The sequence below is a fragment of the Oncorhynchus clarkii genome, chromosome 32 (genome assembly GCF_045791955.1).
Source record: "Oncorhynchus clarkii lewisi isolate Uvic-CL-2024 chromosome 32, UVic_Ocla_1.0, whole genome shotgun sequence".
In the NCBI taxonomy this organism is placed as follows: domain Eukaryota; kingdom Metazoa; phylum Chordata; class Actinopteri; order Salmoniformes; family Salmonidae; genus Oncorhynchus; species Oncorhynchus clarkii.
Window position 1 is genome coordinate 15,425,422 of NC_092178.1, and position 22,936 is coordinate 15,448,357.

A 22,936-nucleotide genomic window follows, 5' to 3' on the forward strand; every position below is an offset into this window, starting at 1 on the left:
CAGAAAAGGGAATAAAAATAAATATACTAAAGATCAGTATAATTTCAGTTTTGGAAGGCATTAAATTTTTTTTGCATGAAAGTTCTGCGTATACAAATAAAGCCAATTTGACTTAGTTTAATTCAACTACATATGGGCCAATAAAAAAAATGCTTCTATTATAATTTTAACAATCTCTTCTAAAAGCTTATTCAAAATATACCTTATGTCCCTCAAGGCTATGCTACAAAGAACCACAATAAAAATAAAAAAAAACTTTGCTTGACTACGAATAATTGCCCCCCTTTTTTGCTGAGCAATAATGAAGAGACCATATCCGTCTCCGGAATCCTTTTCCGCCCAATAGAACCCCACCCCATTCTTCAGTCCCTAAGCTGTGTGACACTTGGAGCATAGGCTCACTCTACTGTACCGATTCATGCACCAACGCCTGTACTACAAGATGCCAGCAACACGACTTGCCCCCCCAGCAAGGAGAAAACCATGATTGAAACCATTTTAAAAAGATCAAAACTACAGATAGGCTTAACATATCCAAATCGAATGTGTGAGTCATCTACACACAAATTCATTTTTACATTTTTTTTTTTTTTTTTAGAAAGACAACATGAAAATAAGGGGATACAAAAATGTAATTTGAAGAGACTTGACCTCCCCCCCTATTGTAGATGTCTTAACATGTAACAAGGCTCAGAGAACATAAAAAGGTGTCCGTTAGGAACCAGTCCCATTCTATTAGTAAGTTTCTCTTGCAACACTGACCATAGATTGACAAAACGACTCAGTCCAAGTAAAAAAAGGCAAGAGAGAGCAACAATTGCCGACAGTTTAGATTTCATATTATTAATTTGTATAGGTCTTGATTAAAAATAAGTGTGAACAGTTTCAAAGTCTAATGAAAATCGAATTCTTGCTGTCATCAGATGCAGCATAAAAACGTGTGTTGGTCACCAGTGTTGATGGACAAATATTCTGCGGCTGGTACTGTACACAGGCCTGTTCAATTCATAGCTGTACATACAAATTAAAAGACAACATGTTAAGTACTTGTGTCCTGGTCAAAGTATCCATCTGGTCAGTGCACTTTGCTTTGATTGGCTGATAAATAATGAAGTTGTGAAGAGAAAGAATGATTATAAACCTTCCATCGGGCCCTTATCTTCGATATGCCCACCTCCCTTTATCCCTATTTTTTTTTTTAAGTTTAACTATGGAGAAAACAGTTTAGTGTGACCTTGTGTCTAGATTCTAAACAATCAAAGTGTGAGGATACTGCCCTCTAGTTTTTGATAGAAGTATTTCCTAATAAAAGTTTCCTTTGCTCAAACTCTGTAAACTACTAATTTACAAATACAGACAAAATGTACAACATGTCAAATAAATGAGTCCACCCCACCACAACCGATTTCTGAGGAATCATTTTACACACTACTGCCTAATAATGACCAGGGTTAGGCCAGGGAGAGGGGAAGAAAGTGGTTTTGCATGTGTGGGTTTGAAAACAATTGTGGACATTTTGGAAAAGAAACCATTCCAATTTGTTTGGGATGACACTTATCATTCCCCCTTACTGGTGAGGAGAGACAATAGACGGCACAAACCCACTGATGCCCACACCTGACACAGTAAAGGGGTTAGGTGGGAGGAGTGAAGGCTTCTTCCCTGTGGGGTCTGTCTCACCCCTGCCAACCCCGGTGCCCAGGCTTGGAGCTTCAGGCGAAGTACATTGTGCGCAGTGTGTCCTGGTGAATCTGAACTGCCTTGGCCAAGGCCTGCTGGTCACGCCCGTTGCTCTGTCCCGACGTGTGACTGCCCTCCGCACTGGAATGATCACAGGGGAAAGAGTTAGTGAATTCTTCAGTCTGAATTCTTTAAAAAAAATAAAAAAATACATTTAAGACCCATCATCACCTTCTGGTAATTACTCGTCTACCACAATCTGAATAGTGCAGTGATGGAAATACCCTATTAAAGTAACTGATGGTCATGGTCTACAGCAAACATGGTGATGTCTCTTACCTGTCATGCTCCTTGTCCACCAGGTGGTAGCGGGCACGGAATGCCACCAGGTGGGCGTAGTAGGCCGGCGCTGGGATGGACACGGAGCGGGTGCAGCGCACGTAGGTGTGGCACAGCTGGTAGGTGAGTACCTGCAGCTCGTCTGAGGTGAAATGGTTGTCGTCCCACAGCACGTGGTAGTGGGATGGTCGGCTGGTCCCCTGAGGGGAATTACAAATGATAAATGTTTATTGTAAATGGATTAGTCATTTACTTTTTGGCTCTACTATAACCAACATCTAGAAATTTGAAAAGTCCAAATTATAAAAACGTTTTGAGCAGAGAAACTACAATTAGATTCTCTCAAAAGCACATAATATTAGTAAAGCTGGCGGTGGGTCCATTCTCCACAACTTAGCTCTATAGTGTCCTGGGTTGTGTCAGACATTGTACCCTATTGCCATATAGCGCACACAAAGTAGTACCCTACATAGGAAATAGGGTGCCATTTGGGATGCACCCCTGGACACTGGCTGGTTCCTACCTGAATGCCAGCATGGCTACACAGATAGAAGTCAAACTCCGATGGGTGAGTGATTTTGGTGTCCACTGTGGTGCCGGCAGGGATGTTGCCACTCTTACCAACCTGAACAAAACACATTAGGAATCATATAATATCCCAATGTAGGCATTTAATTTGCACATTTATTTTACAGTAATAGTGGTCAGTATGAATTGGAGAGATTACGAACCCTCTCGTTTCTGTCCATGCAGAAAAGTCGAGTGTGGTGTCTCTTCTGCACCACCACGAAGGTGATACCGGGCTGGTAGTCTTTCTCCAGTTTGATGCAGGCCTCACGGATAGCCAGTAACTCATGTTGGAGCACCTGGATAAACCCCAAAACGACAGCATGTCCATTTATACCAGTTCAAAACAAGGAGTCAGAACAGTAACCAATAGAAACACAGCAGGGCAAACCAAAAAGGAAACTCCCAAACAACCAAAATATCTGATTTGATCTCAGTAAAGACAAAGACCGGGCAGTCAGAATTAAATTGGAACAGAAACCAATAAACAGCAACCAATACAAAAACCAAAAATATATTTTTCTACTCACGCCCCACGGTTTGTACAGTACAATTACAGATCATGCAATTGAATTGAAATCCTATTTCCTCAAGTCTACCTCAAGTCTAACCTGGTTGAACTGGCCCTCAGATATGCCGTCGCGGTAGTAGATGATCCGGGTGGGCTTGAAGCGGGTGGACTTGTAGAACTGGATGAGCAGCTCTCTGACCATTGTGGCCAGGTCCTGGATGATGTCCTGGCGATGCTGCTGTACCCGCACTGTGGCACAGTAGCGGCTGGGGTGGGCGTCCATGCTCCCCACCACCTAGAAAAGAGGCACAGGGATGTGATCAGGACAATATTACACATAAGGGATTTTGGCTAGGGGCATAGTTCAATCTCAATTATATGTGAATGGAGGATGACTAGATAAGCAGGAATTGCTGATTAATCATGAAGAATCACGTCTCGGAGGAAGCACAGGGCACACTTAGATTTTTTGCAAGTCAGGTGGAAGCCCATCAGTGAGCTAGGTGGAGTGGTAGACTATAGTTCTCCTTAGTCCTCTCCATTTTAGATGTTGGACATAGTCTACTGTGGTTTATTTGACTATTTAGATGCACTCTGCCTCCCTAGCAGAACGTGGTTGTGGGTATACATTCACAGGTAGTTGACACAAGGCCCTATGAAGAGTCTGGTCCGTCTGACTTACTGCCGCGATGGAAGGCTTCTTCCCGTCTCCAGCAGGAGGGTGAGTGACGTCAGCACCCAGGAAGATAACTGGCTGCTGGAACACCAGGGGCCTGGAAAGAATAAACACCCACAAGGTTAACCAGAGCCATCCTTAGCGATGAAGTGTGAACAGAAGAATGGACGGAAACATGATAGTTTAAACAAATTCATCTCATTTACGGCATATCATGGCTCTATAGTGCAACCATTTCACTTGCATAGGCGCCAAAATCTTTTGCAGTGCAACCTGTAATTAATATTTAGGAGCACCAGTGCGCCTAGAATATGTAAGGATTCTAACATTATTACCGCAAATATTTTTTCACTGTGCTCCTAAATTCCTTTATTTTTCAATTTAGGCACACGTGCTCCTTGTAAAAAAGCTTTGAGCCCTGCATGTGGATGTATAGGTGAATGAGCATGTTGAAACAAGCCACCAGTCTCAGATGTCATTGACAAATGTATACCAGTTTATACATTTTGAACAAATGTACAACACTCCATTTGATTGATGACAACAACCAGCCCATGTTAATGAGAGAGGTTCTACACTGACCTGCCCTGTGGGAGGAGGATGTTGTTGACCCCGCCCAGCTTGACGTTGATCTTCAGGCAGAGATTAGAGAGGGTCTGGGGAGTGGTCTTCTGAACGTTCTTCACCTGGACACACTGGGTGGCCATGCCCAGCACCGTGTCACCAACACGCTTCACCTCAGCTACACCACACAGGGAGGGAGGGAGACAGGCCATGTCAGCGCAACAGGAGAGATATACAGTTAGCGGTGTGTGTTAGAAAGTCTATATATGAGATTTGATACAGTTGGAAAGATAATCCAGGAAACATACCAAAAACCCTTTTAGAGCACAGTGTTCCAGCTGAACCAAGAGGATTTACAGGTTAATCTATAAAAACAGGAAACAGCCATTCACTTAGGAACTTTCCTCACCATAGACAGGCGTCTTCCCAGGCAGGATGACCACCACCAGTTGCAAGCCTTGATAGGTGTACTTGAGATGTTTGAACATGGGCTCCACGCTGTCCGCCCCCTGGGCGTACTTACAGAAACAGGGTTGGCCCTGGATGGGCATCCCCGCGTCACGAGAAATCTTACGCAGCTGGTCTGTAAACGCCCTGAGAGAAACAGGTTTAGCAGAGGTTAGATGGGGAAACCATAGTCCTAAAATATGGAAATCATAAAAGGCAAACATGCAAGGAATATGTAAAGTAATGAATGTTTTTAATACCGTCAAGGAATTGGTAGAAGAAATTAATGGTTTTTAATACTATCAAGATTTCTGCAACAATAACTTGATAATATATCCCCATCCTAGCAGATGCAGTTCTTACTTGAGCAAAAGTTCAGTACACTGTCTCTGTGGGGCAAAGCAGGCGATGGCCCACACCTTGATCTCTATGCCAGTGTGGAACTGCTTGTTCCTCATGTCCCACACTCCCTGGATGGGAGTTGCTATTGCTTTATTCTGCTTGAGTAAAAGGGAGATGTCCCTTTGTAATGTAAGGGTCAGAAACAAATAGTTGTCTGTAACCACTCTTCCAGCCAACCATTTCATGCGGATGAATTACCTGAGGCATGAAAAAAAGTCACGACTAGACTAATGGAAACATAAAATACCAATACAATTTTATAAATGCTGACAAGACAATTTGTTAGTTCGAAATGGTGGGATCTTTTTGTGTCTAAGAAATGGAGGTGGAAACACCTTTATGCGCAAATATTGATATAATAACCATCCTAACGAAGCGAACTTGGAGTCACACGATGATATGTTCTGTGGTCCTCCCACTACAACTAAGGAAAGCATGCAGTTTATTAATTATTAGGCTACAAATTAAACAAGTTATGATGAACTTCACAGGGTGATGAAAGTGCAAGGTGATGAGCTTGATGCTCCTTTCCAATAAATATTGAGGGTCTTATTCTGGTGACATGATGATTGATGCTTGGCTGCTGTTTGACAGATACAAACATGGCTCTTATCCATAATAATCTCATGTAGGTAGCCTACCCACACTGTATCTGCCAGCTGTTGGCTAGAGCGCATGTGCCAAGACGAGTGGGCACATTCTCTATAGAACACAACAGTTTGTGACAAAACCATCAGTAGAGTTGAAATTGCGATGGAAACCTATTTAACTTGCATTTTTCATCCGGTACATGGGAATTTAATAGCAAAGTTATTTTTATGTGCCCTTCATCCATAGCCTTTTATCTGCAAAAAGTCAGTTTGATTGAAACATCTCTGGTGGGAAAATGCAATGTTAAAAATATTTGCATGAAAATCTCTTGCAAATTGGATGGAAACCTAGCTTGTGGTAAAAATAAAAACTCTACACGGGTTAAGCAATAAAAAAAAAATTAAGACAATTACACCCAACTGGGATATGTCTCACATTCAAAACACAAATGATAACATTAACACTCCAAAAAGCCCAGTACCAAGTTTATTTTTTCATAATATACCTACAGAACTGTGGTTCATCAGTGCACTGTTCTTACGCATCAGAGGCAACAACAAGTGGTTTAGAATGATCTAAATCAGTCAAACAATCCAGCTTAAATGGCAGAAACCTACCCGCCCTCCGTAGAGGATAGATGGGGCCTGGAGGACTCGGCCATTCACCTCGGTCATCTCATCCCTCACCATCACCCCAAACTCACGCACGTAAGGATCATTGTTAAAGTTGGCACTTCTCATCTGAAAAGGGTAAAAGTTCAGCAGTAATAATTCAAAGGGGTTATTATACACTAGGACTTCAGAAAGACTGAAAGAAAACATTTGCATATGGTCAGGCCACCAATGGTTCAATAACAGCAGTTCAGTCATTGTACATTCAGTTAAAACCAAATACATACTTTAAGTGCATAAAAAGCAGCTTTCAAGACACTCAGTGCTCGAGTTCATTCCAGTAACTGTAACTTTACCAGTTTGCTGATCTCTTCCTGGCGGTCGGGTGCTGATCGGGCTGTGGCACGGATCATAGTGGACGTCTGATTGTCTGTCAGCTTCTTGATGCACCGCTGGCCAGCTACTATGTTGCATACCTGGACACAAACAACTTTATTAATACCCTCAGGGACACATTAAGAAGGCATCATCGACCAGGAGATTAATCTCCCATACCCTAGAGATACAAGGCATTTTCACTGTTTCAACAGCAAACTGGAGTTTCTATAATACCTCCAGGGACCTCATTCTTTGTAACAATTTGAACCAGACAGTAAACCATCTGAGGTTGTGAGGGGAGACTGCAGACTGACCTCAAGGGGGAGGTAGGTGTGTTTCTGCTCCTGTCCAACCTGTAGACAGGGGAGGTGGGGGTAGCGTAGTATGAGTTTGTACTTGTCTTTGAAGTACTGTGCTACTGTGCATTCTATGGTCTGGCCATTCTCCTGCTGCAGAGGAAACCTGAGGTCAAACAGATGAGAGAAATAAAGAAAAAAAATGTTTGATTGGATTTTCAAAGGGATTCAAGATCCCAAGTGGGGATTTCTTTGTCTTTATTGGTATCTGCTCTTAAATCTGTGCATGAAAGATGTGTTAAGCAGTTTTTTTTGTTTTACATCCCTATGCAAACCATTCCTGGTTATATCACAAGATACTAAAGGAATTGAGGCAGTAGTTGGGAATCTTTTATGGTGTTCTTTCTTACGTCTGGTGGCTGGCCGGTCTTCTGGTAACATTACATACTCTGTACTTCCTTTTCATCTGACCACAGTGAGTGATCTCAACCTTCAGACCTGAGAATCACAACGGCAAAACAATGGTCGGATTCACACATACTGAACAATAACATTTTCCAATTTTATCACATTCTACTTTTAAATAACAGTTCAAATCAGATTTTTACTTCAATACACAAATAGATATCAATATTTATTATTATAATAATACAGAATTGTTGGGTATAAGTATTAAAGCATTTCCACTCAGACAGACAAAAAAAAACAACCCAACGCAACTATTGATTACCTGGTAATGAATGATTACCTTTGATTTCCTTGGTAAACTTTACTCTCTGGGAGTCGGTTAAGGGCTTCTGTTGTTCTTCAATGCTTTTGAAATCCAAAACCTCACACATGAACTCAATCACAGGCTGAGCCTTGTAGAACGCGGTTGCAGACACTGGAACAACAAAACACCAAACACAGCGATGAGATTCACAGACCTATCCTCCGGCTTCCAAATACATACTGTAACTTACGATTATGTAGGTTGCACTTGATTGAGGATAGTTGGTTGGGTTTACCTTTTTAGGACCAATGGCATCACCTCAAAAGTACAAGCCCCACCCAATCAGCACTTTAGGAAGAATTAAATATATTTACTGCCTGAAACATACCATGGAATGAGATTCTATCCTCCTTCCAGTCACACACCCAACACAGAGACATACTCTAGTCAGACACACGCCCTACTATTTAGGGAATAGGGTGCCATTTGGGACGCAGACATTTCCTGCGTGAAACCTACCGTCAATGTTTAGCATCATCTTCCACAGGGAAGGCCTGACTGATTGGTGGAACCCAAACCAGACCTCCCTGCCCCCGCCCAGGGGGTTAGAGCATCCCTCTGAAGGGGTGAAGAAAGAACGTCCGACGGGGGTGTACCTGGTGGAAGAGGGTGTGAAGACGATGTGATTCACCTCAGTCTCAACAGAATCTGGCTTCACAAGAAGCCTGACAGAGGAATTTGAATAAACAGGGCCAAATACACTAGATGTAAATGGTGTGTGCATAGGTATAGAGAAAACAGTGGTTTATGAACAAATTTGAGGGAAAGATTGAAGAAATGACCTGAGGGTCATTAAGTATGTGGACCAATGTATTACAGCAGACATGGTAATGCTAAGCCTATTTGCACATTTTGTCTGAGAACTTTGTATGCAACTATAAATACCACCATTAAATACCAATATTACTTAGCGAAAATATACTGGTTGTTTTCAAGGGGAAAAGACTGACCTCATAGAGGGCAAATGTCTCATGACCACATCCAGGGCCTGGATGGTCTCGAAGGGGATGTTTGGCAGTCGTCCCGACAGGGCTTCTTGAAGAGCTTGCAAACTGACGCAGGACACCCACTTTATGGCCACTTTGAAGCTCCTGTCCTTCCCCTCGCCTGGGATGGTCACTTCCAGCTCCACCTGTCAGTGTGCGTGTACAGGTGTTTTAGTGTGTTTAAAATTGGCATGACTACCCAGTCAAAGCATCAAAAAGCTTAATAAAATATATTTTTCATATCACCAGGCAAGTCAAGACCTTACATGGAATATGTAGCCTATACACAAGGTAAAACCACTCTCCATCCAATATCATGGATGTCATTAATATAGTACCACATTGCATGTAATCACATCGATAGTCCCATAATATCACAATTACATCACTGACACCTCAGGTCAGATGGGGAGACATACTTTTTCCCTCCCTATGGGTAAGGGCATGGCTGTGTAGAGATTCTTCCTCCCGTCATACACTGGCTTTCGATCCCCAAAGATCTGCGTTTTAAAGTGCTGTACCATGTGCTCCACAATTTCACTGAGAATAACAAAAATGGAGCATATGAGACGTTATCAACACAGTACACAGTCCTTATCACAGTCAAGACACCTATTTTATAGCATAAAAACTGTCATATAACAGAACAGCATCTGGAACAGTTATTCTCAAAGAGTGATCATTTGAAACGAGGCTCAATTTGGAGAGTTGAAAGACATTTCAGGGTTACAAAAAAAATATGTATTTTCGATATTGACGTTTGATTTAGTTTATTCTGTTCTTTCAAGTTTTCTAAACGGATTAACAATTCCACAATGTACATTGCATGTGGATGAACTGTGGCCACGACATCTGTTTGGTGATTAGACCTATGCTTAATGTATTTAGTCTTTATCAAATGACAAGTTTTCATATTTCCAGTCTGGAACCTGTCTATATTTAGGGGGTTTATAGCCTAGGGTAATCAATTGTAAATGGCACTAGCAGTTCGCAGACTAGGGTCGTCACTGGTTACCACAGCCACAAAGTCATAAACCAACTATTTCTACAATTTTGCTTCTTAAAAATCAGATGTTAAACCTAACCTTTAACAACACTGCTAACCTCATACTAAGACAGATTTTCCTTTTGGTTTTCACGATATGTGACACGTTTCAGGAAACTAGGTGAATGTTGCGCATCACTACTTCACAGGAGAGGCATTTGAGCATTAACATTTTATTTTTTTTGCCAAATGCATTTTGGGGCAGAAATGCCTTCTGGAACGCGTGAACTTTCATGTGCCTTATAAACAAACTTGTATGCCATCTGTAAATATGAATACAATTGTTAAATTACAAGCCTAGTTGGTTTAGCCACGGAGAAAACAGGAACCTTCCCGCTTTCCATGATTGGTTGAGATAAATGGATTGGACATGCCGAGATGAGTTCGGATTGGTCTGCCATGTAGCACGCGTCGGTCTATAATGAGCTACTTAATACGTGTAGGTAATCCTTTCTAACGCAGATTTTGAACGATAGCTCTCCACTTTCTGGAGGACCGAGTTTTGAAATCAGTAGAATGCCTGTTGGAAGCAAGAGTATGATAGCTAAGGAGAGAAATGTAGGCATTTGATTACAAGGGAGTTGAAAAGAGAACACAGAAATCTGTTGTATAAAACACATCTCTGGATTACGTCTTCAAACGAAGGGCAACCATGGCATCCATGACAGAGGGAGAAGCGTTCATTTGTGTATACGTGTAAGAGTCTAGCTAGCTACAATTTAATATATGATACGTTTCTAATTTTGCCCAAAAGTAGTTCTCATTGCAAGTTAAAACATACAGTTATTTAGCTAGCGAGAGAGCCAGCCAACGTTGGCTAATGTTACGTGTATGTCTATTACTTGTATCTCAAAGACATTTGCATTGTTAGCAATAGCCTAATGTTAGCTAGCTAACATTGAACCTAGTTGGTTAGCATTTAGCTACCTGTAGATTCACGCAGGGTGGTAACGTTATGAGTTGGGATTATGGTTCATCATTTAGCTAGCTACACAAAAAAATTGTTTTAACTCCATTATGCAAGTAGCCATTTCACTGTACCATTTTCACCTTCTGTATCCTGTGTATGTGACAAATAAACTTGGGATTTGATAGTGTGTTTACCAGAGACTAAATGTGAACATAATGACCAGCACCAAAGTCAAATTACGATATAACATTAAGCCAACGAGACAGTGTCCAAGTTCTAAAATGATCTGGTAGAATGCCCTGCTTCTATTTCGTCACTCACAACCATAAGCTATGAAAGCTTTGGTGGTTTAGTACATGACCGTACTCACTGTTTAGCACATGGCCTCACATGTGAATCCTTAAAAAGTTGGGTGGGGCTAAGGCTTAAGGGTGTGAATGATGCAGAATGAGTGTAGACAAAGAGCTCTCCAGTAGGTGTACCAAGACATTCAAGGGCCCTTTTCTCAAAAGTGGGGTTACAAGTTTATCAACTTTCAAAGCAGAATTACTTTTCAATTGTTCCTCAACTGTAGTGTGACATACCATTTTCTAGCCGAGTCTCTACTTTTACATTTGTCAAATTTTGCTACATAGGACTGAATCGAGCCGGTCGGTCACATATAGCAATTGACTTAGTGGCTGTGGTAACTAGTGACAACCACTAAGACCCCAAGCAGAAAATGATGCAACTGTTCCATAATTTCAGCTCATTATTTGAACACATATTTCCCACCTTCAGTCAGCCAGTCCATTTTGAATTTGTGATGAAACTGTTGTCATTTGGCAAGGAATGTAGCTTGTGTAGTATCCCATCAGTTAGATATGTTTTTAATAGGCATTTTATTCTCTAAATCCACTCAGCAAGCATTTGTGGAGGGAGCAGTTGGAACGCAATGGAGTAAGTGAGACATGGAAGGGTAAGGGAATTTAGGGAGCAGAATTCTGTGATACTTGGCTTCTTTTTTATGTGTCGCCCAAATGCATATGTACAAATGGAACTCTAGAGTAAAAGCAAATTAACGTAGCCTTCAAGAAAAAATCAAATACACCATATATATATAATCTCTGGTTAAAAGGTAAAGTTTTGACGTCTGTTCAAGTACTCGATTACTCATACCCATCCCTAGCTCACATGGGGAAAATGGCGCAGCACAGCTTCTAGAAAAATAGTCTCTTTCAAACTAGGGATTTCGTGGATAATTGTGGTAAAACAAGTCATTCTGCTCATAGATTATGGTTTTATGAACTACACATTAACACCACCAGCCCAAAGCGGGAGGTAAAAAAAAAATACTTTGATATACTCTGGAACTTTGGAAACTTCTAACTAGATAATTGAATACTCAGGTGAAAGCCTGTAAACCAAATAAAATGGTTCCATACCGGTTGACCCTTCTGGGGCATTTCTCTGGCTTGATGTCAATGTCGTAGTGGTAGACCTCCAGTTTGGGGATCTCCATCTCAAAGAAGTTGGCCTGCAGTTTGATTGTCCTGCCCATGGTGCCAAAGTCCGGCCGCGAGGGGGGTTTGAACACATACTCTGGCACTGGGGGAGATGGGGGATCTGGATCAGAGGGGTCAGGGGTAGGAAGCAAACAACGGAACAAGTTAATAACTGTACAGATGGAATGGATTTTGCCTAGTCCCAGATGTGTTTGTGCAGTTTTTCCAACTCCTATGTTCATTATCACAAGTTAGCAAGACACACTGTTCTAGCCTGGTCCCAGGTCTGTTTGCGCTAACGCACAAGATTGTTCTAGAATATTATTTTTCGAATTTGAATAGTTGGATGTTCAAAGCATTTGACTGCCATGCTTGAACTATTTGGTTGGTGAGCCCTGACCAAGTTTGGACACCTTATTGAACACCGAGGACTGTGAAGAGACACACACACACACACACACACACACACACACACACACACACAATAACACACACCCACATACACATGGATTTCGTATTGGAGTAATGGCCTGAGAGCACACACTTAATGTGTTGTGAAGTTATGAAATGTAATGTATATAACTGCCTTAATTTAGCTGGACCCCAGGAAGACTAGCTGCTGCCTTGGCAAAACTGGTTCAAAGTCAGTCTTTTCTTTAGCGGTCTGTTAATCCTAGGGATTGTGTGTTTCCTCAGATAGAAGCTTAGCTATGACGAGAGGGTCAAATTTTCAACTTCTAATCAGCATGTCTAAGAATAACTGGCATCCCACGTGATAACCAGCTTTGTTGTAATAGGTAGAGAAGGGGATATCAGACCCCTGAAATTCGGGACATATGATGTAAAACAAGTCCCTTTGGAAAATAATGGTTATTCGGACACGACCTGACTTGAGTTCTAAATAGTAGGCATTTTACGAATGCAAAAAATGTTTTATAGTATGTGAATCTTTAAAATCGAGTAGCTTTAAATGCCTCGCTGTTCTACTCATTTTGGCTTGTCATCTATTAGAATTCACTGCACACTTTTGAAGAGAATCGTTATTCCTGAGTCTGTTTGACAACAGCCGATAATCAGATAAGTGGACGCCCTGTACCTAAATGAAAGAATGGTAGGAATCAACACAGTTGGGCATTACATGACGCATCCTCAGGATGGGTGAGGCTAGTATATGTTACCTACTGCATTAGTTCTTAATAGGACGCAGTAAAATTAGTACACAGTATGTCGTTTTAGTAAGTAGCAGGCAAGACAGATTTCGGACATGGCCGATGTGCTCCAGTGCAGTCAGCTGTTGTCCAGTGTTTCTTACCGGTAAACACTACCTAATTGATTCCTACAGTTATACTTGCCCTATTTTATATCCAATGTCCTTTGCCTGCCAGAATCAAGACATTTAAAGATGTGGGAAGCTCTAAAAGGCTAGCAAGGGCAAGCTACTCTTCCTTGCTTTCACAAAATGAAACAAACAAAAAATTGCAAATGTTTTGCCAGCGCCCCCTTGTAAATGGTAGTGGGACATCATGTTACCAAAAGCTGTCCACTGCTCCAAAAATCCCACTCCACCCCTGGACACACAAGTGAGTAGATCAACGGAATGAAGCTTGTAGTAACCTTAAGAGTGTTTTCACACAGACTATCAGTCAAAGGTTTGGACACACCTACTCATTCAAGGGTTTCTTTATTTTTTACATAATTGTCCACATTGTAGAATAGTGAAGGCATCAAAACTATGAAATAACACATGGAATAGTGTAGTAACCAAAACAAAAAAAAAAAAAAAAAAGTGTTAAACAAATCAAAATATGGTATATTTGAGATTCTTCAACGTAGCCACCCTTTGCCTTGACAGCTTCGCACACTCTTGGCATTCTCTCAACCAGCTTCACCTGGAATGCTTTTCCAACAGTCTTGAAAGAGTTCCCACATATGCTAGGCACTTGATGCCTGCTTTTCCTTCACTCTGTGGTCCAGCTCATCCCAAACCATCTCAATTTGGTTGAGGTCAGGTGATTGTGGAGGCCAGAGCATCTGATGCAGCACTCCATCACTCTCCTTCTTGGTCAAATAGCCCTTACACAGCCTGGAAGTGTGTTGGGTCATTGTCCTGTTGAAAAACAAATGATAGTCCCACTACATGCAAACCAGATGGGATGGTGTATTGCTGCAGAATGCTGTGGAAGCCATGCTGGTTAAGTATGCCTTGAATTCTAAATAAATCAGTGACAGTGTCACCAGCAAAGCACCCCCACCTCCATGCTTCAGTGGGAACCACACATGCAGAGATCCTCCGTTCACCCACTCCGCATCTCAAAGACACGGCGGTTGGAACCAAAAATCTCAAATTTGGACTCAGACCAAAAGGACAGATTTCCACCAGTCTAATGTCCATTGCTTGCATTTCTTGGTCCAAGCAAGTTTCTTATCATTGGTGTCCTTTAGTAGTGGTTTCTTTGCAGCAATTTGACCATGAAGGCCTGATTCACGCAGTCTCCTTTGAACAGTTGATGTTGAGATGTGTCTGTTACTTGAACTCTGAAGAATTTATTTGGTCTGCAATTTCTGAGTCTGGTAACTAATTAACTTATTTTTTGGAATGCCCTTGAAGAAACATTCAAAGTTCTTGACTGACCATGTCTTAAAGTAATGGACTGTTGTTACTCTTTGCTTATTTGAGCTGTTCTTGCCATAATATGTACTTGGTCTTTTACCAAATATGGCACTCTTCTGTATATACAAGGGCCCCTACCCTAATTGAAATGCATTCCAAGTGACTACCTCATGAAGCTGGTTAAGAGAATGCCAAGAATGTGCAAAGCTGTCAAGGCAAAGGGTGGATACTTTGAAGAATCTCAAATATATATTTTGATCTGTTTAACATGTGTTTACTACATAATTCCATGTGTGTTATTTCATAGTGTTGTCGTCATCTTATTAGTGAACATTTATCCTTTGTAAAGATAATCCATCCACCTGACAGGTGTGGTATATCAAGACACGGATTAAACAGCATGATCATTACACAGGTGCAACTTGTGCTGGGAACAAAAGGCCACTTAAATGTTCAGTTTTGGCACACAACACAATGCCACAGATGTTTCAAGTTGAGGGAGTGTGGGGCGGCAGGGTAGCCTAGTGGTTAGAGCGTTGGACTAGTAACCGGAAGGTTGCAAATCCCCGAGCTGACAAGGTACAAATCTGTTGTTCTGCCCCTGAACAGGCAGTTAACCCACTGTTCCTCCCGGACATCTGATGAGTATTTGTCTTTAATAAAGCCGTTGTGGGGAAAAACTCATTCTGATTGGCTTGTCTCCCAAGTAGGTGGGCCTGTGTCCTCCCAGGCCCACCCATGGTTGCACTCCTGGCCAGTCATGTGAAATCCCTAGATTAGGGCCCAATTATTTATTTTTTCATTGATTGAATTCCTTATATGAACTGTAACTCAGTAAAATCGTTACATTTATATTTTTGTTCAGTATACAAAATTGTGATTTTTGCCAGACAGCATAGGCAGAAGCTCTAGAGATGAGATGCTGACTTGGAATGAAATAAAGTCAAATAAAACAAATCTAATATACACAATTTAAATATTTTATTCAAGTGAATAAATTATGGTTAATAAGTGACAAGTAAATGGGCAGTCACTACCATCATGGGACTTCAATTGTTTTATTCTGTGTTACAGCATTCAACCCACATAACACAATTAATGTTAAAAAAAAAAAAAATAGACCCCGATTTGTTATTTATTTTTATAATCTAACATAAACCTCAAAATGCACTAGTTGCTCAACACTAGCTATAGCACACAATATTTTACATACAGCAGATTATTAAAGGACCAAAGAGCTTGTTCTGCTTTGTGTTTTCATTTTTGCCATGGAAAAAAATATTGCGATACTGGTATCGTCACAGCCCTGGTTCACACCAGTCCAAACAAACCAAACTAAAGGGGGGAAAACATGCCACAGTTCTGAAAAGTCACTCCAAACTAATTTAGTGTTAAAGTACCCTAAGATTGGTGTGAAAGAAGCTTACCAGAGCCAATTGACCCCGAGGAGTGAGGTGGTTCAAGCATCTCAGCAGCTAGAAGAGAAAAACATTTGTCAATATTGACATGACTCACAATGATTCAAATGAAGGCTGCATGGATCACAAAATGTTCTGTAATATTCTTAGAACGTCCTCCTATTCATAATGCCCAAATAAAACCTTGTCACTTCATTCTCCATGTTCATTTTCATGCCCTATAGTTTATTGCTGCATAGATAGCAACAACGGACCCTACCAGTACGCTTGTTTACGCGATGGAGTAGTGTGGATAAAGGTACAATTTGGACTACAGTGGAATCCCTCATCCCTGCATTGAGGTAGGTTTTCCAACCCATCCATCGTACCTGCTTGCATCTTCTGGAACACAGACTACCCATTTCCAAATGCCTCACCCTCTTATCAGCCTTAGAACAGAATCATGTACAACTGCTGATCCAATTTTTCAGCTCCCTTATCAACAAGTACACACCAGCAGCTCAGCAACCTGGCAATCTGACCACTCCTAAAACCAACCATCTTCCTGAAACTGGTCACCATCATTCTCAGTAAGGATTGGAAATAATTAACTGGATATAGTCAACCAGTGTATCAGTGGTGCAACCTTATTTTCTAGCAAATATTCATTTTCACATAACTGGCTCCACTTTGAACAACTTAAGAGTAATGAAAAATTACCCACTAGTAGTAGAACATAAAATATCTGTTCGCTAACGCTACTCGTCACCATCGATGCTTTTCCCAACCTAAATACCAGGCCATGTTCCCACCTGCACAAACTAAAACAGCATGTTAGGAGAGGATATTTTCTTTAATTGGCCTTCACTTAATGGCATTTTGTTAGTGATCAAACAATTAGTTCCCCATTCTCAATTTCAACTTAATATCTAGTTAAATGTAGCTAGCGAATGATGCACAACTTAAGTATTGTTGCTAGCTCAATATATAGCAAGCTGACTGGTCCCCATAATGGTAGCTAACTGCAAAGAGAATAACTCGGTGCAAACAGTCTCCGAAATGTAGCGGGTTAGTCAGCTAGCAAGTTAGACAACAAGCAATGGTTAACAGGTAGCTAACTAATTCATTAGAACGCAAACCAAGTTAGCTAGCTAACATTTGAAAAGGTTAACAAGCCGCCGTTGGATAACAAGGCGACTGCCCGTTAGCAGGCTAACGTTAGCTAGTTTACTAAAAATGAGTTCCTCTGAGCTAGCTCGGTAGCTAGCTACTGGCCAACCAGCTATTATTTGAAATATAAAAAAATATATATTTGCACAAAAAGTCTCCTGCTTTAGGATTGGACTTGAACAAGATTGAAGTTAATCGACTTCCAACTATCGTTAGCCAGTTCAACAAGCTTAGCTAACATTAGTTAACTAGCTAACAACAACAGGCCAGGCAAACGGTGGCAAGGCTTGCTAACGCGAGATCTAGCTAGCTACTTAGGGACAAAATGTTAAACTGAGCTTGGCGAACAATGTTACAAAATGAAAACAAAACCGTGTAAATGATTAGAGGCCCCAAAAGCCAAACTATCACTATCAGCACATTTATTCGCTATCCGTCTTGCTAACTAGCAAAATGCTAAACTTACCTCCAGCTGCTCCACTGGAATACATTTTATCGGTTGTGCACTCTGTGGTCGTACGTACGGGTACTCCACTTTTCTTAAACGTCGCCAAAATACATACGTAAATGGGTACTATATATATATAAAACAGTGTGGGTGGCTCGGTTAGGAAGTGGAAGGTTTTAGCCAAGCAGTAAATTACAACACCACGAGAGCTTTATCATCCTCGGCACGGCACCATCCCCCCAACACAAACCGGAGCTATGCCGAGAGAGGCTAGGGAAGGATCTGTGTGATGTCACACAGTCCACTCTCTTATCCCCGCGCGGTCTTTCCTTGGATCGTGTTCATTTTACAACATTGCGAAATTCAGAGGAAGATGAATCAACCAAAGTGCAATGAATGTATTTCATTTGGTCCCTGTAAACACTACAATATTAAAATAGCTGTAACGTTACCAACCAAATGTGTAATTTTACTTAATTTGGCCACTGCCGAATGCACTGGAAGAATAAACAGCAGTCATTTTCGGGGCATGTTGTATTTGAAATAAATGCTCACTGATAAACCCATCTCGTGGATTCCACAAAAGTCCTGCGAACTAGCTTAACATTCATTATTGTTACTGGATGATTTTGTATTGGTGTAGCTAGTAGGCCAAAGCAGCCCAGCCTTCTCATGCCATATGTCCTATGTCCCCATACTTATCCGCAGCGGACTAAGGCACTGCATCTCATTGTTAGAGGTGTCACCACAGACACCCTGGTTCAAATACAGGCTGTATATCCAGGCTGTGTAGGCTGTCATTGTAAATAAGAATTTGTTCTTAACCAACTTGCCTAGTTAAATAAATAACATTGTGGCTTGACCAGTAGGGGCAGCCTAACATTTAGGGGCCTTTAGAGTTTAGGGGCCCAGCCAACTACTCAAAAAAATTCACTTCCATTTGTAAACTTAGATCAACCAAAAAGAGTTCAACATCAATGGAGTGGCAGGTGGCGTAGAGGTTGGGGAGACAAACCAGTAGCCAGAAATGTCTGAAAAAATACAGAACTGAACTTGCAACCTGCTGTGGGCTGCTGCATTTTACCCCTGGCACCATTTCCTGCCATTGTGCCATTGAGCAAAGCACTTAAACTGCTCTTGTTCCAGGGGTGCTACTCCCTGGTGGCTAACCGTGTGCCTCTCCAAGGGTGTGTATTTGGTGGGGTTGAGATAGACATATTTCTGTATTTCACAAAATGGACACTAATCCATTCGATTCTATTCAGAGGACTCATCCCATTAACTTATTAGGTCAATATGAACAAACAAATCCAATCATTAGACTACCTCATAGGCCTATTTACACTTCACTCCATAAGTATTTGGACAGTGAAGTTACATTTTGTTATCTTACTCTATACTCCAGCATTTTAGAATTGAGCTAGAATGTTTCATATTAGGTGACAGTACAGAATATCACCTTTTATTTGAGGGTATTTTCATACATATAGTATGTGCCGAAGACGTGGATGTCGATTATGGCAGCCCCCCGCAACTCTCTGATTCAGAGGGGTTGGGTTAAATGCGGAAGACACATTTCAGTTGAATGCATTCAGTTTTACTACTGACTAGGTATCCCCCTTTCCTATCTGTTTTACCATTTAGAAATGAAAGCACTTTATGTATATAGTCTCCCCATTTGAAGTATTTCAAATCAAAATCAAATTTATTTATATAGCCCTTCGTACATCAGCTGATATCTCAAAGTGCTGTACAGAAACCCAGCCTAAAACCCCAAACAGCAAGCAATGCAGGTGTAGAAGCACAGTGGCTAGGAAAAACTCCCTAGAAAGAACAAAACCTAGGAAGAAACCTAGAGAGGAACCAGGCTATGTGGGGTGGCCAGTCCTCTTCTGGCTGTGCCGGGTGGAGATTATAACAGAACATGGCCAAGATGTTCAAATGTTCATAAATGGCCAGCATGGTCAAATAATAATAATCACAGGCAGAACAGTTGAAACTGGAGCAGCAGCACGGCCAGGTGGACTGGGGACAGCAAGGAGTCATCATGCCAGGTAGTCCTGAGGCATGGTCCTAGGGCTCAGGTCCTCCGAGAGAGAGAAAGAAAGAGAGAATTAGAGAGAGCATACTTAAATTCACACAGGACACCGGATAAGACAGGAGAAGTACTCCAAATATAACAAACTGACCCTAGCCCCCCGACACAAACTACTGCAGCATAAATACTGAAGGCTGAGACAGGAGGGGTCAGGATACACTGTGGCCCCATCCGATGATACCCCCGGACAGGGCCAAACAGGAAGGATATAACCCCACCCACTTTGCCAAAGCACAGCCCCCACACGACTAGAGGGATATCTTCAACCACCAACTTACCATCCTGAGACAAGGCCGAGTATAGCCCACAAAGATCTCCGCCACGGCACAACCCAAGGGGGGGCGCCAACCCAGACAGGAAGATCACATCAGTGACTCAACCCACTCAAGTGACGCACCCCTCCTAGGGACGGCATTAAAGAGCACCAGTAAGCCAGTGACTCAGCCCCTGTAATAGGGTTAGAGGCAGAGAATCCCAGTGGAAAGAGGGGAACCGGCCAGGCAGAGACAGCAAGGGCGGTTCGTTGCTCCAGAGCCTTTCCGTTCACCTTCACACTCCTGGGCCAGATTACACTCAATCATATGACCCACTGAAGAGAGGAGTCTTCAGTAAAGACTTAAAGGTTGAGACCAAGTTTGCGTCTCTCACATGGGTAGGCAGACCATTCCATAAAAATGGAGCTCTATAGGAGAAGGCCCTGCCTCCAGCTGTTTGCTTAGAAATTCTAGGGACAATTAGGAGGCCTGCGTACGTGTAGGTATGTACGGCTGGACCAAATCAGAGAGATCGTTAGGAGCAAGCCCATGTCATGCTTTGTAGGTTTGCAGTAAAACCTTGAAATCAGCCCTTGCCTTGACAGGAAGCCAGTGTAGGGAGGCTAGCACTGGAGTAATATGATCACATTTTTTTGGTTCTAGTCAGGATTCTAGCAGCTGTATTTAGCACTAACTGAAGTTTATTTAGTGCTTTATCCGGGTAGCCGGAAAGTAGAGCATTGCAGTAGTCTAACCTAGAAGTAACAAAAGCATGGATTAATTTTTCTGCATCATTTTTGGACAGAAAGTTTCAGATTTTTGCAATGTTACATAGATGGAAAAAAGATGTCCTTGAAACAGTCTTCATATGTTCGTCAAAAGAGAGATCAGGGTCCAGAGTAACGCCGAGGTCCTTCACAGTTTTATTTGAGACGACTGTACAACCATTAAGATGAATTGTCAGATTCAACAGAAGATCTCTTTGTTTCTTGGGACCTAGAACAAGCATCTCTGTTTTGTCCGAGTTTAAAAGTAGAAAGTTTGCAGCCATCCACTTCCTTATGTCTGAAACACAAGCTTCTAGCGAGGGCAATTTTGGGGCTTCACCATGTTTCATTGAAATGTACAGCTGTGTGTCATCCACATAGCAGTGAAAGTTAACATTATTAACATTATGTTTTCGAATGACATCCCCAAGAGGTAAAATATATAGTGAAAACAATAGTGGTCCTAAAACGGAACCTTGAGGAACACCGAAATTTACAGTTGATTTGTCAGAGGACAAACCATTCACAGAGACAAACTGATATCTTTCTGACAGATAAGATCTAAGCCAGGCCAGAACTTGTCCGTGTAGACCAATTTTGGTTTCCAATCTCTCCAAAAGAATGTGGTGATCGATGGTATCAAAAGCAGCACTAAGGTCTAGGGGCACAAGGACAGATGCAGAGCCTCGGTCTGATGCCATTAAAAGGTAATTTACCACCTTCACAAGTGCAGTCTCAGTGCTATGATGGGGTCTAAAACCAGACTGAAGCATTTCGTATACGTTGTTTGTCTTCAGGAAGGCAGTGAGTTGCAGCGCAACAGCCTTTTCTAAAAAATTTGAGAGGAATGGAAGATTCAATATAGGCCGATAGTTTTTTATATTTTCTGGGTCAAGGTTAGTCTTTTTCAGGAGAGGCTTTATTACAGCCACTTTTAGTGAGTTTGGTACACATCCGGTGGATAGAGAGCCGTTTATTATGTTCAACATAGGAGGGCCGAGCACAGGAAGCAGCTCTTTCAGTAGTTTAGTTGGAATAGGGTCCAATATGCAGCTTGAAGGTTTAGAGGCCAAGTATTTGAATAAATTAACTTATTGTGTATTAAAGGAGTCAACATTTTAAGTGTTTAGTCCCATATTCCTAGCATGCAATGACTACGTCAAGCTTGTGACTCTACAAACTCGTTGGATGCATTTGCAGTTGATTATGCTTTGGATTATGTTTTGCCCAATAGGAACAGAATAATGTCCTGTGCCAATTTGGTACCCGTTTTATTGTAAGTAAGAATAAACGTCCTCTTACTGTCAACTGCGTTTATTTTCAGAAAACTTAACGTGTGTAAATATTTGTATGAACATAGCAAGATTCAACAAATGAGACATAAACTGAACAAGTTCCACAGACATGTGACTAACAGAAAAAGTAACAGTCAGTATCTGGTGTGGCCACCAGCTGCATTAAATACTGCAGTGCTTCTCTTCCTCATGGACTGCACCAGATTTGCCAGTTCTTGCTGTGAGATGTTACCCCACTCTTCCACCAAGGCACCTGCAAGTTCCCGGACATTTCTGGGGGGAATGGCCCTAGCCCTCACCCTCCAATCCAACAGGTCTGAGACTTGCTCAATGGGATTGAGATCCGGGCTCTACGCTGGCCATTGCAGGACACTGACATTCCTGTCTTGCAGGAAATCACGCACAGAATGAGTAGTATGGCAGGTGGCATTGCCATGCTGGAGTGTCATGTCAGGATGAGCCTGCAGGAAGTATACCACATGAGGGAGGAGGATGTCGTCCCTGTAATGCACAGCGTTGAGATTATCTGCAGTGACAACAAGCTCAGTCCAATGATGCTGTGACTCACCGCCCCAGACCATGACGGACCCTCCACCTCCAAATCGATCCCGCTCCAGAGTACAGGCCTCGGTGTAAC

At 41.8% G+C, this 22,936-nt stretch overlaps 1 protein-coding gene across 8 annotated transcripts; it reads right to left on the reverse strand.

Moving 5' to 3' along the window:
• Positions 1 to 579: 579 nt before the first annotated feature.
• On the reverse strand, positions 580 to 18,144 carry LOC139392402 (protein argonaute-2). 8 transcript variants are annotated; one of them, XM_071140367.1, is made up of 20 exons: positions 17,904 to 18,144; positions 16,298 to 16,345; positions 12,200 to 12,380; positions 9,240 to 9,360; positions 8,785 to 8,966; positions 8,294 to 8,430; positions 7,793 to 7,945; positions 7,473 to 7,560; positions 7,081 to 7,228; positions 6,745 to 6,864; positions 6,395 to 6,517; positions 5,148 to 5,284; positions 4,747 to 4,931; positions 4,356 to 4,515; positions 3,780 to 3,870; positions 3,186 to 3,392; positions 2,751 to 2,885; positions 2,543 to 2,644; positions 2,020 to 2,219; positions 580 to 1,821 (listed from the first exon to the last, which is right to left on the reverse strand). In XM_071140367.1, the coding sequence occupies exons 1-20, from the start codon at positions 17,926 to 17,928 to the stop codon at positions 1,713 to 1,715; spliced, it is 2,652 nt and encodes an 883-aa protein (XP_070996468.1). In that variant the 5' UTR covers positions 17,929 to 18,144; the 3' UTR covers positions 580 to 1,712. The 8 variants fall into 8 exon arrangements, with proteins under 8 accessions (XP_070996468.1, XP_070996473.1, XP_070996475.1 ...); XM_071140372.1 differs by having other exon boundaries at positions 5,148 to 5,281; positions 7,811 to 7,945; positions 17,904 to 18,134; XM_071140374.1 differs by having other exon boundaries at positions 3,198 to 3,392; positions 5,148 to 5,281; positions 7,811 to 7,945; positions 17,904 to 18,131.
• Positions 18,145 to 22,936: the final 4,792 nt, after the last annotated feature.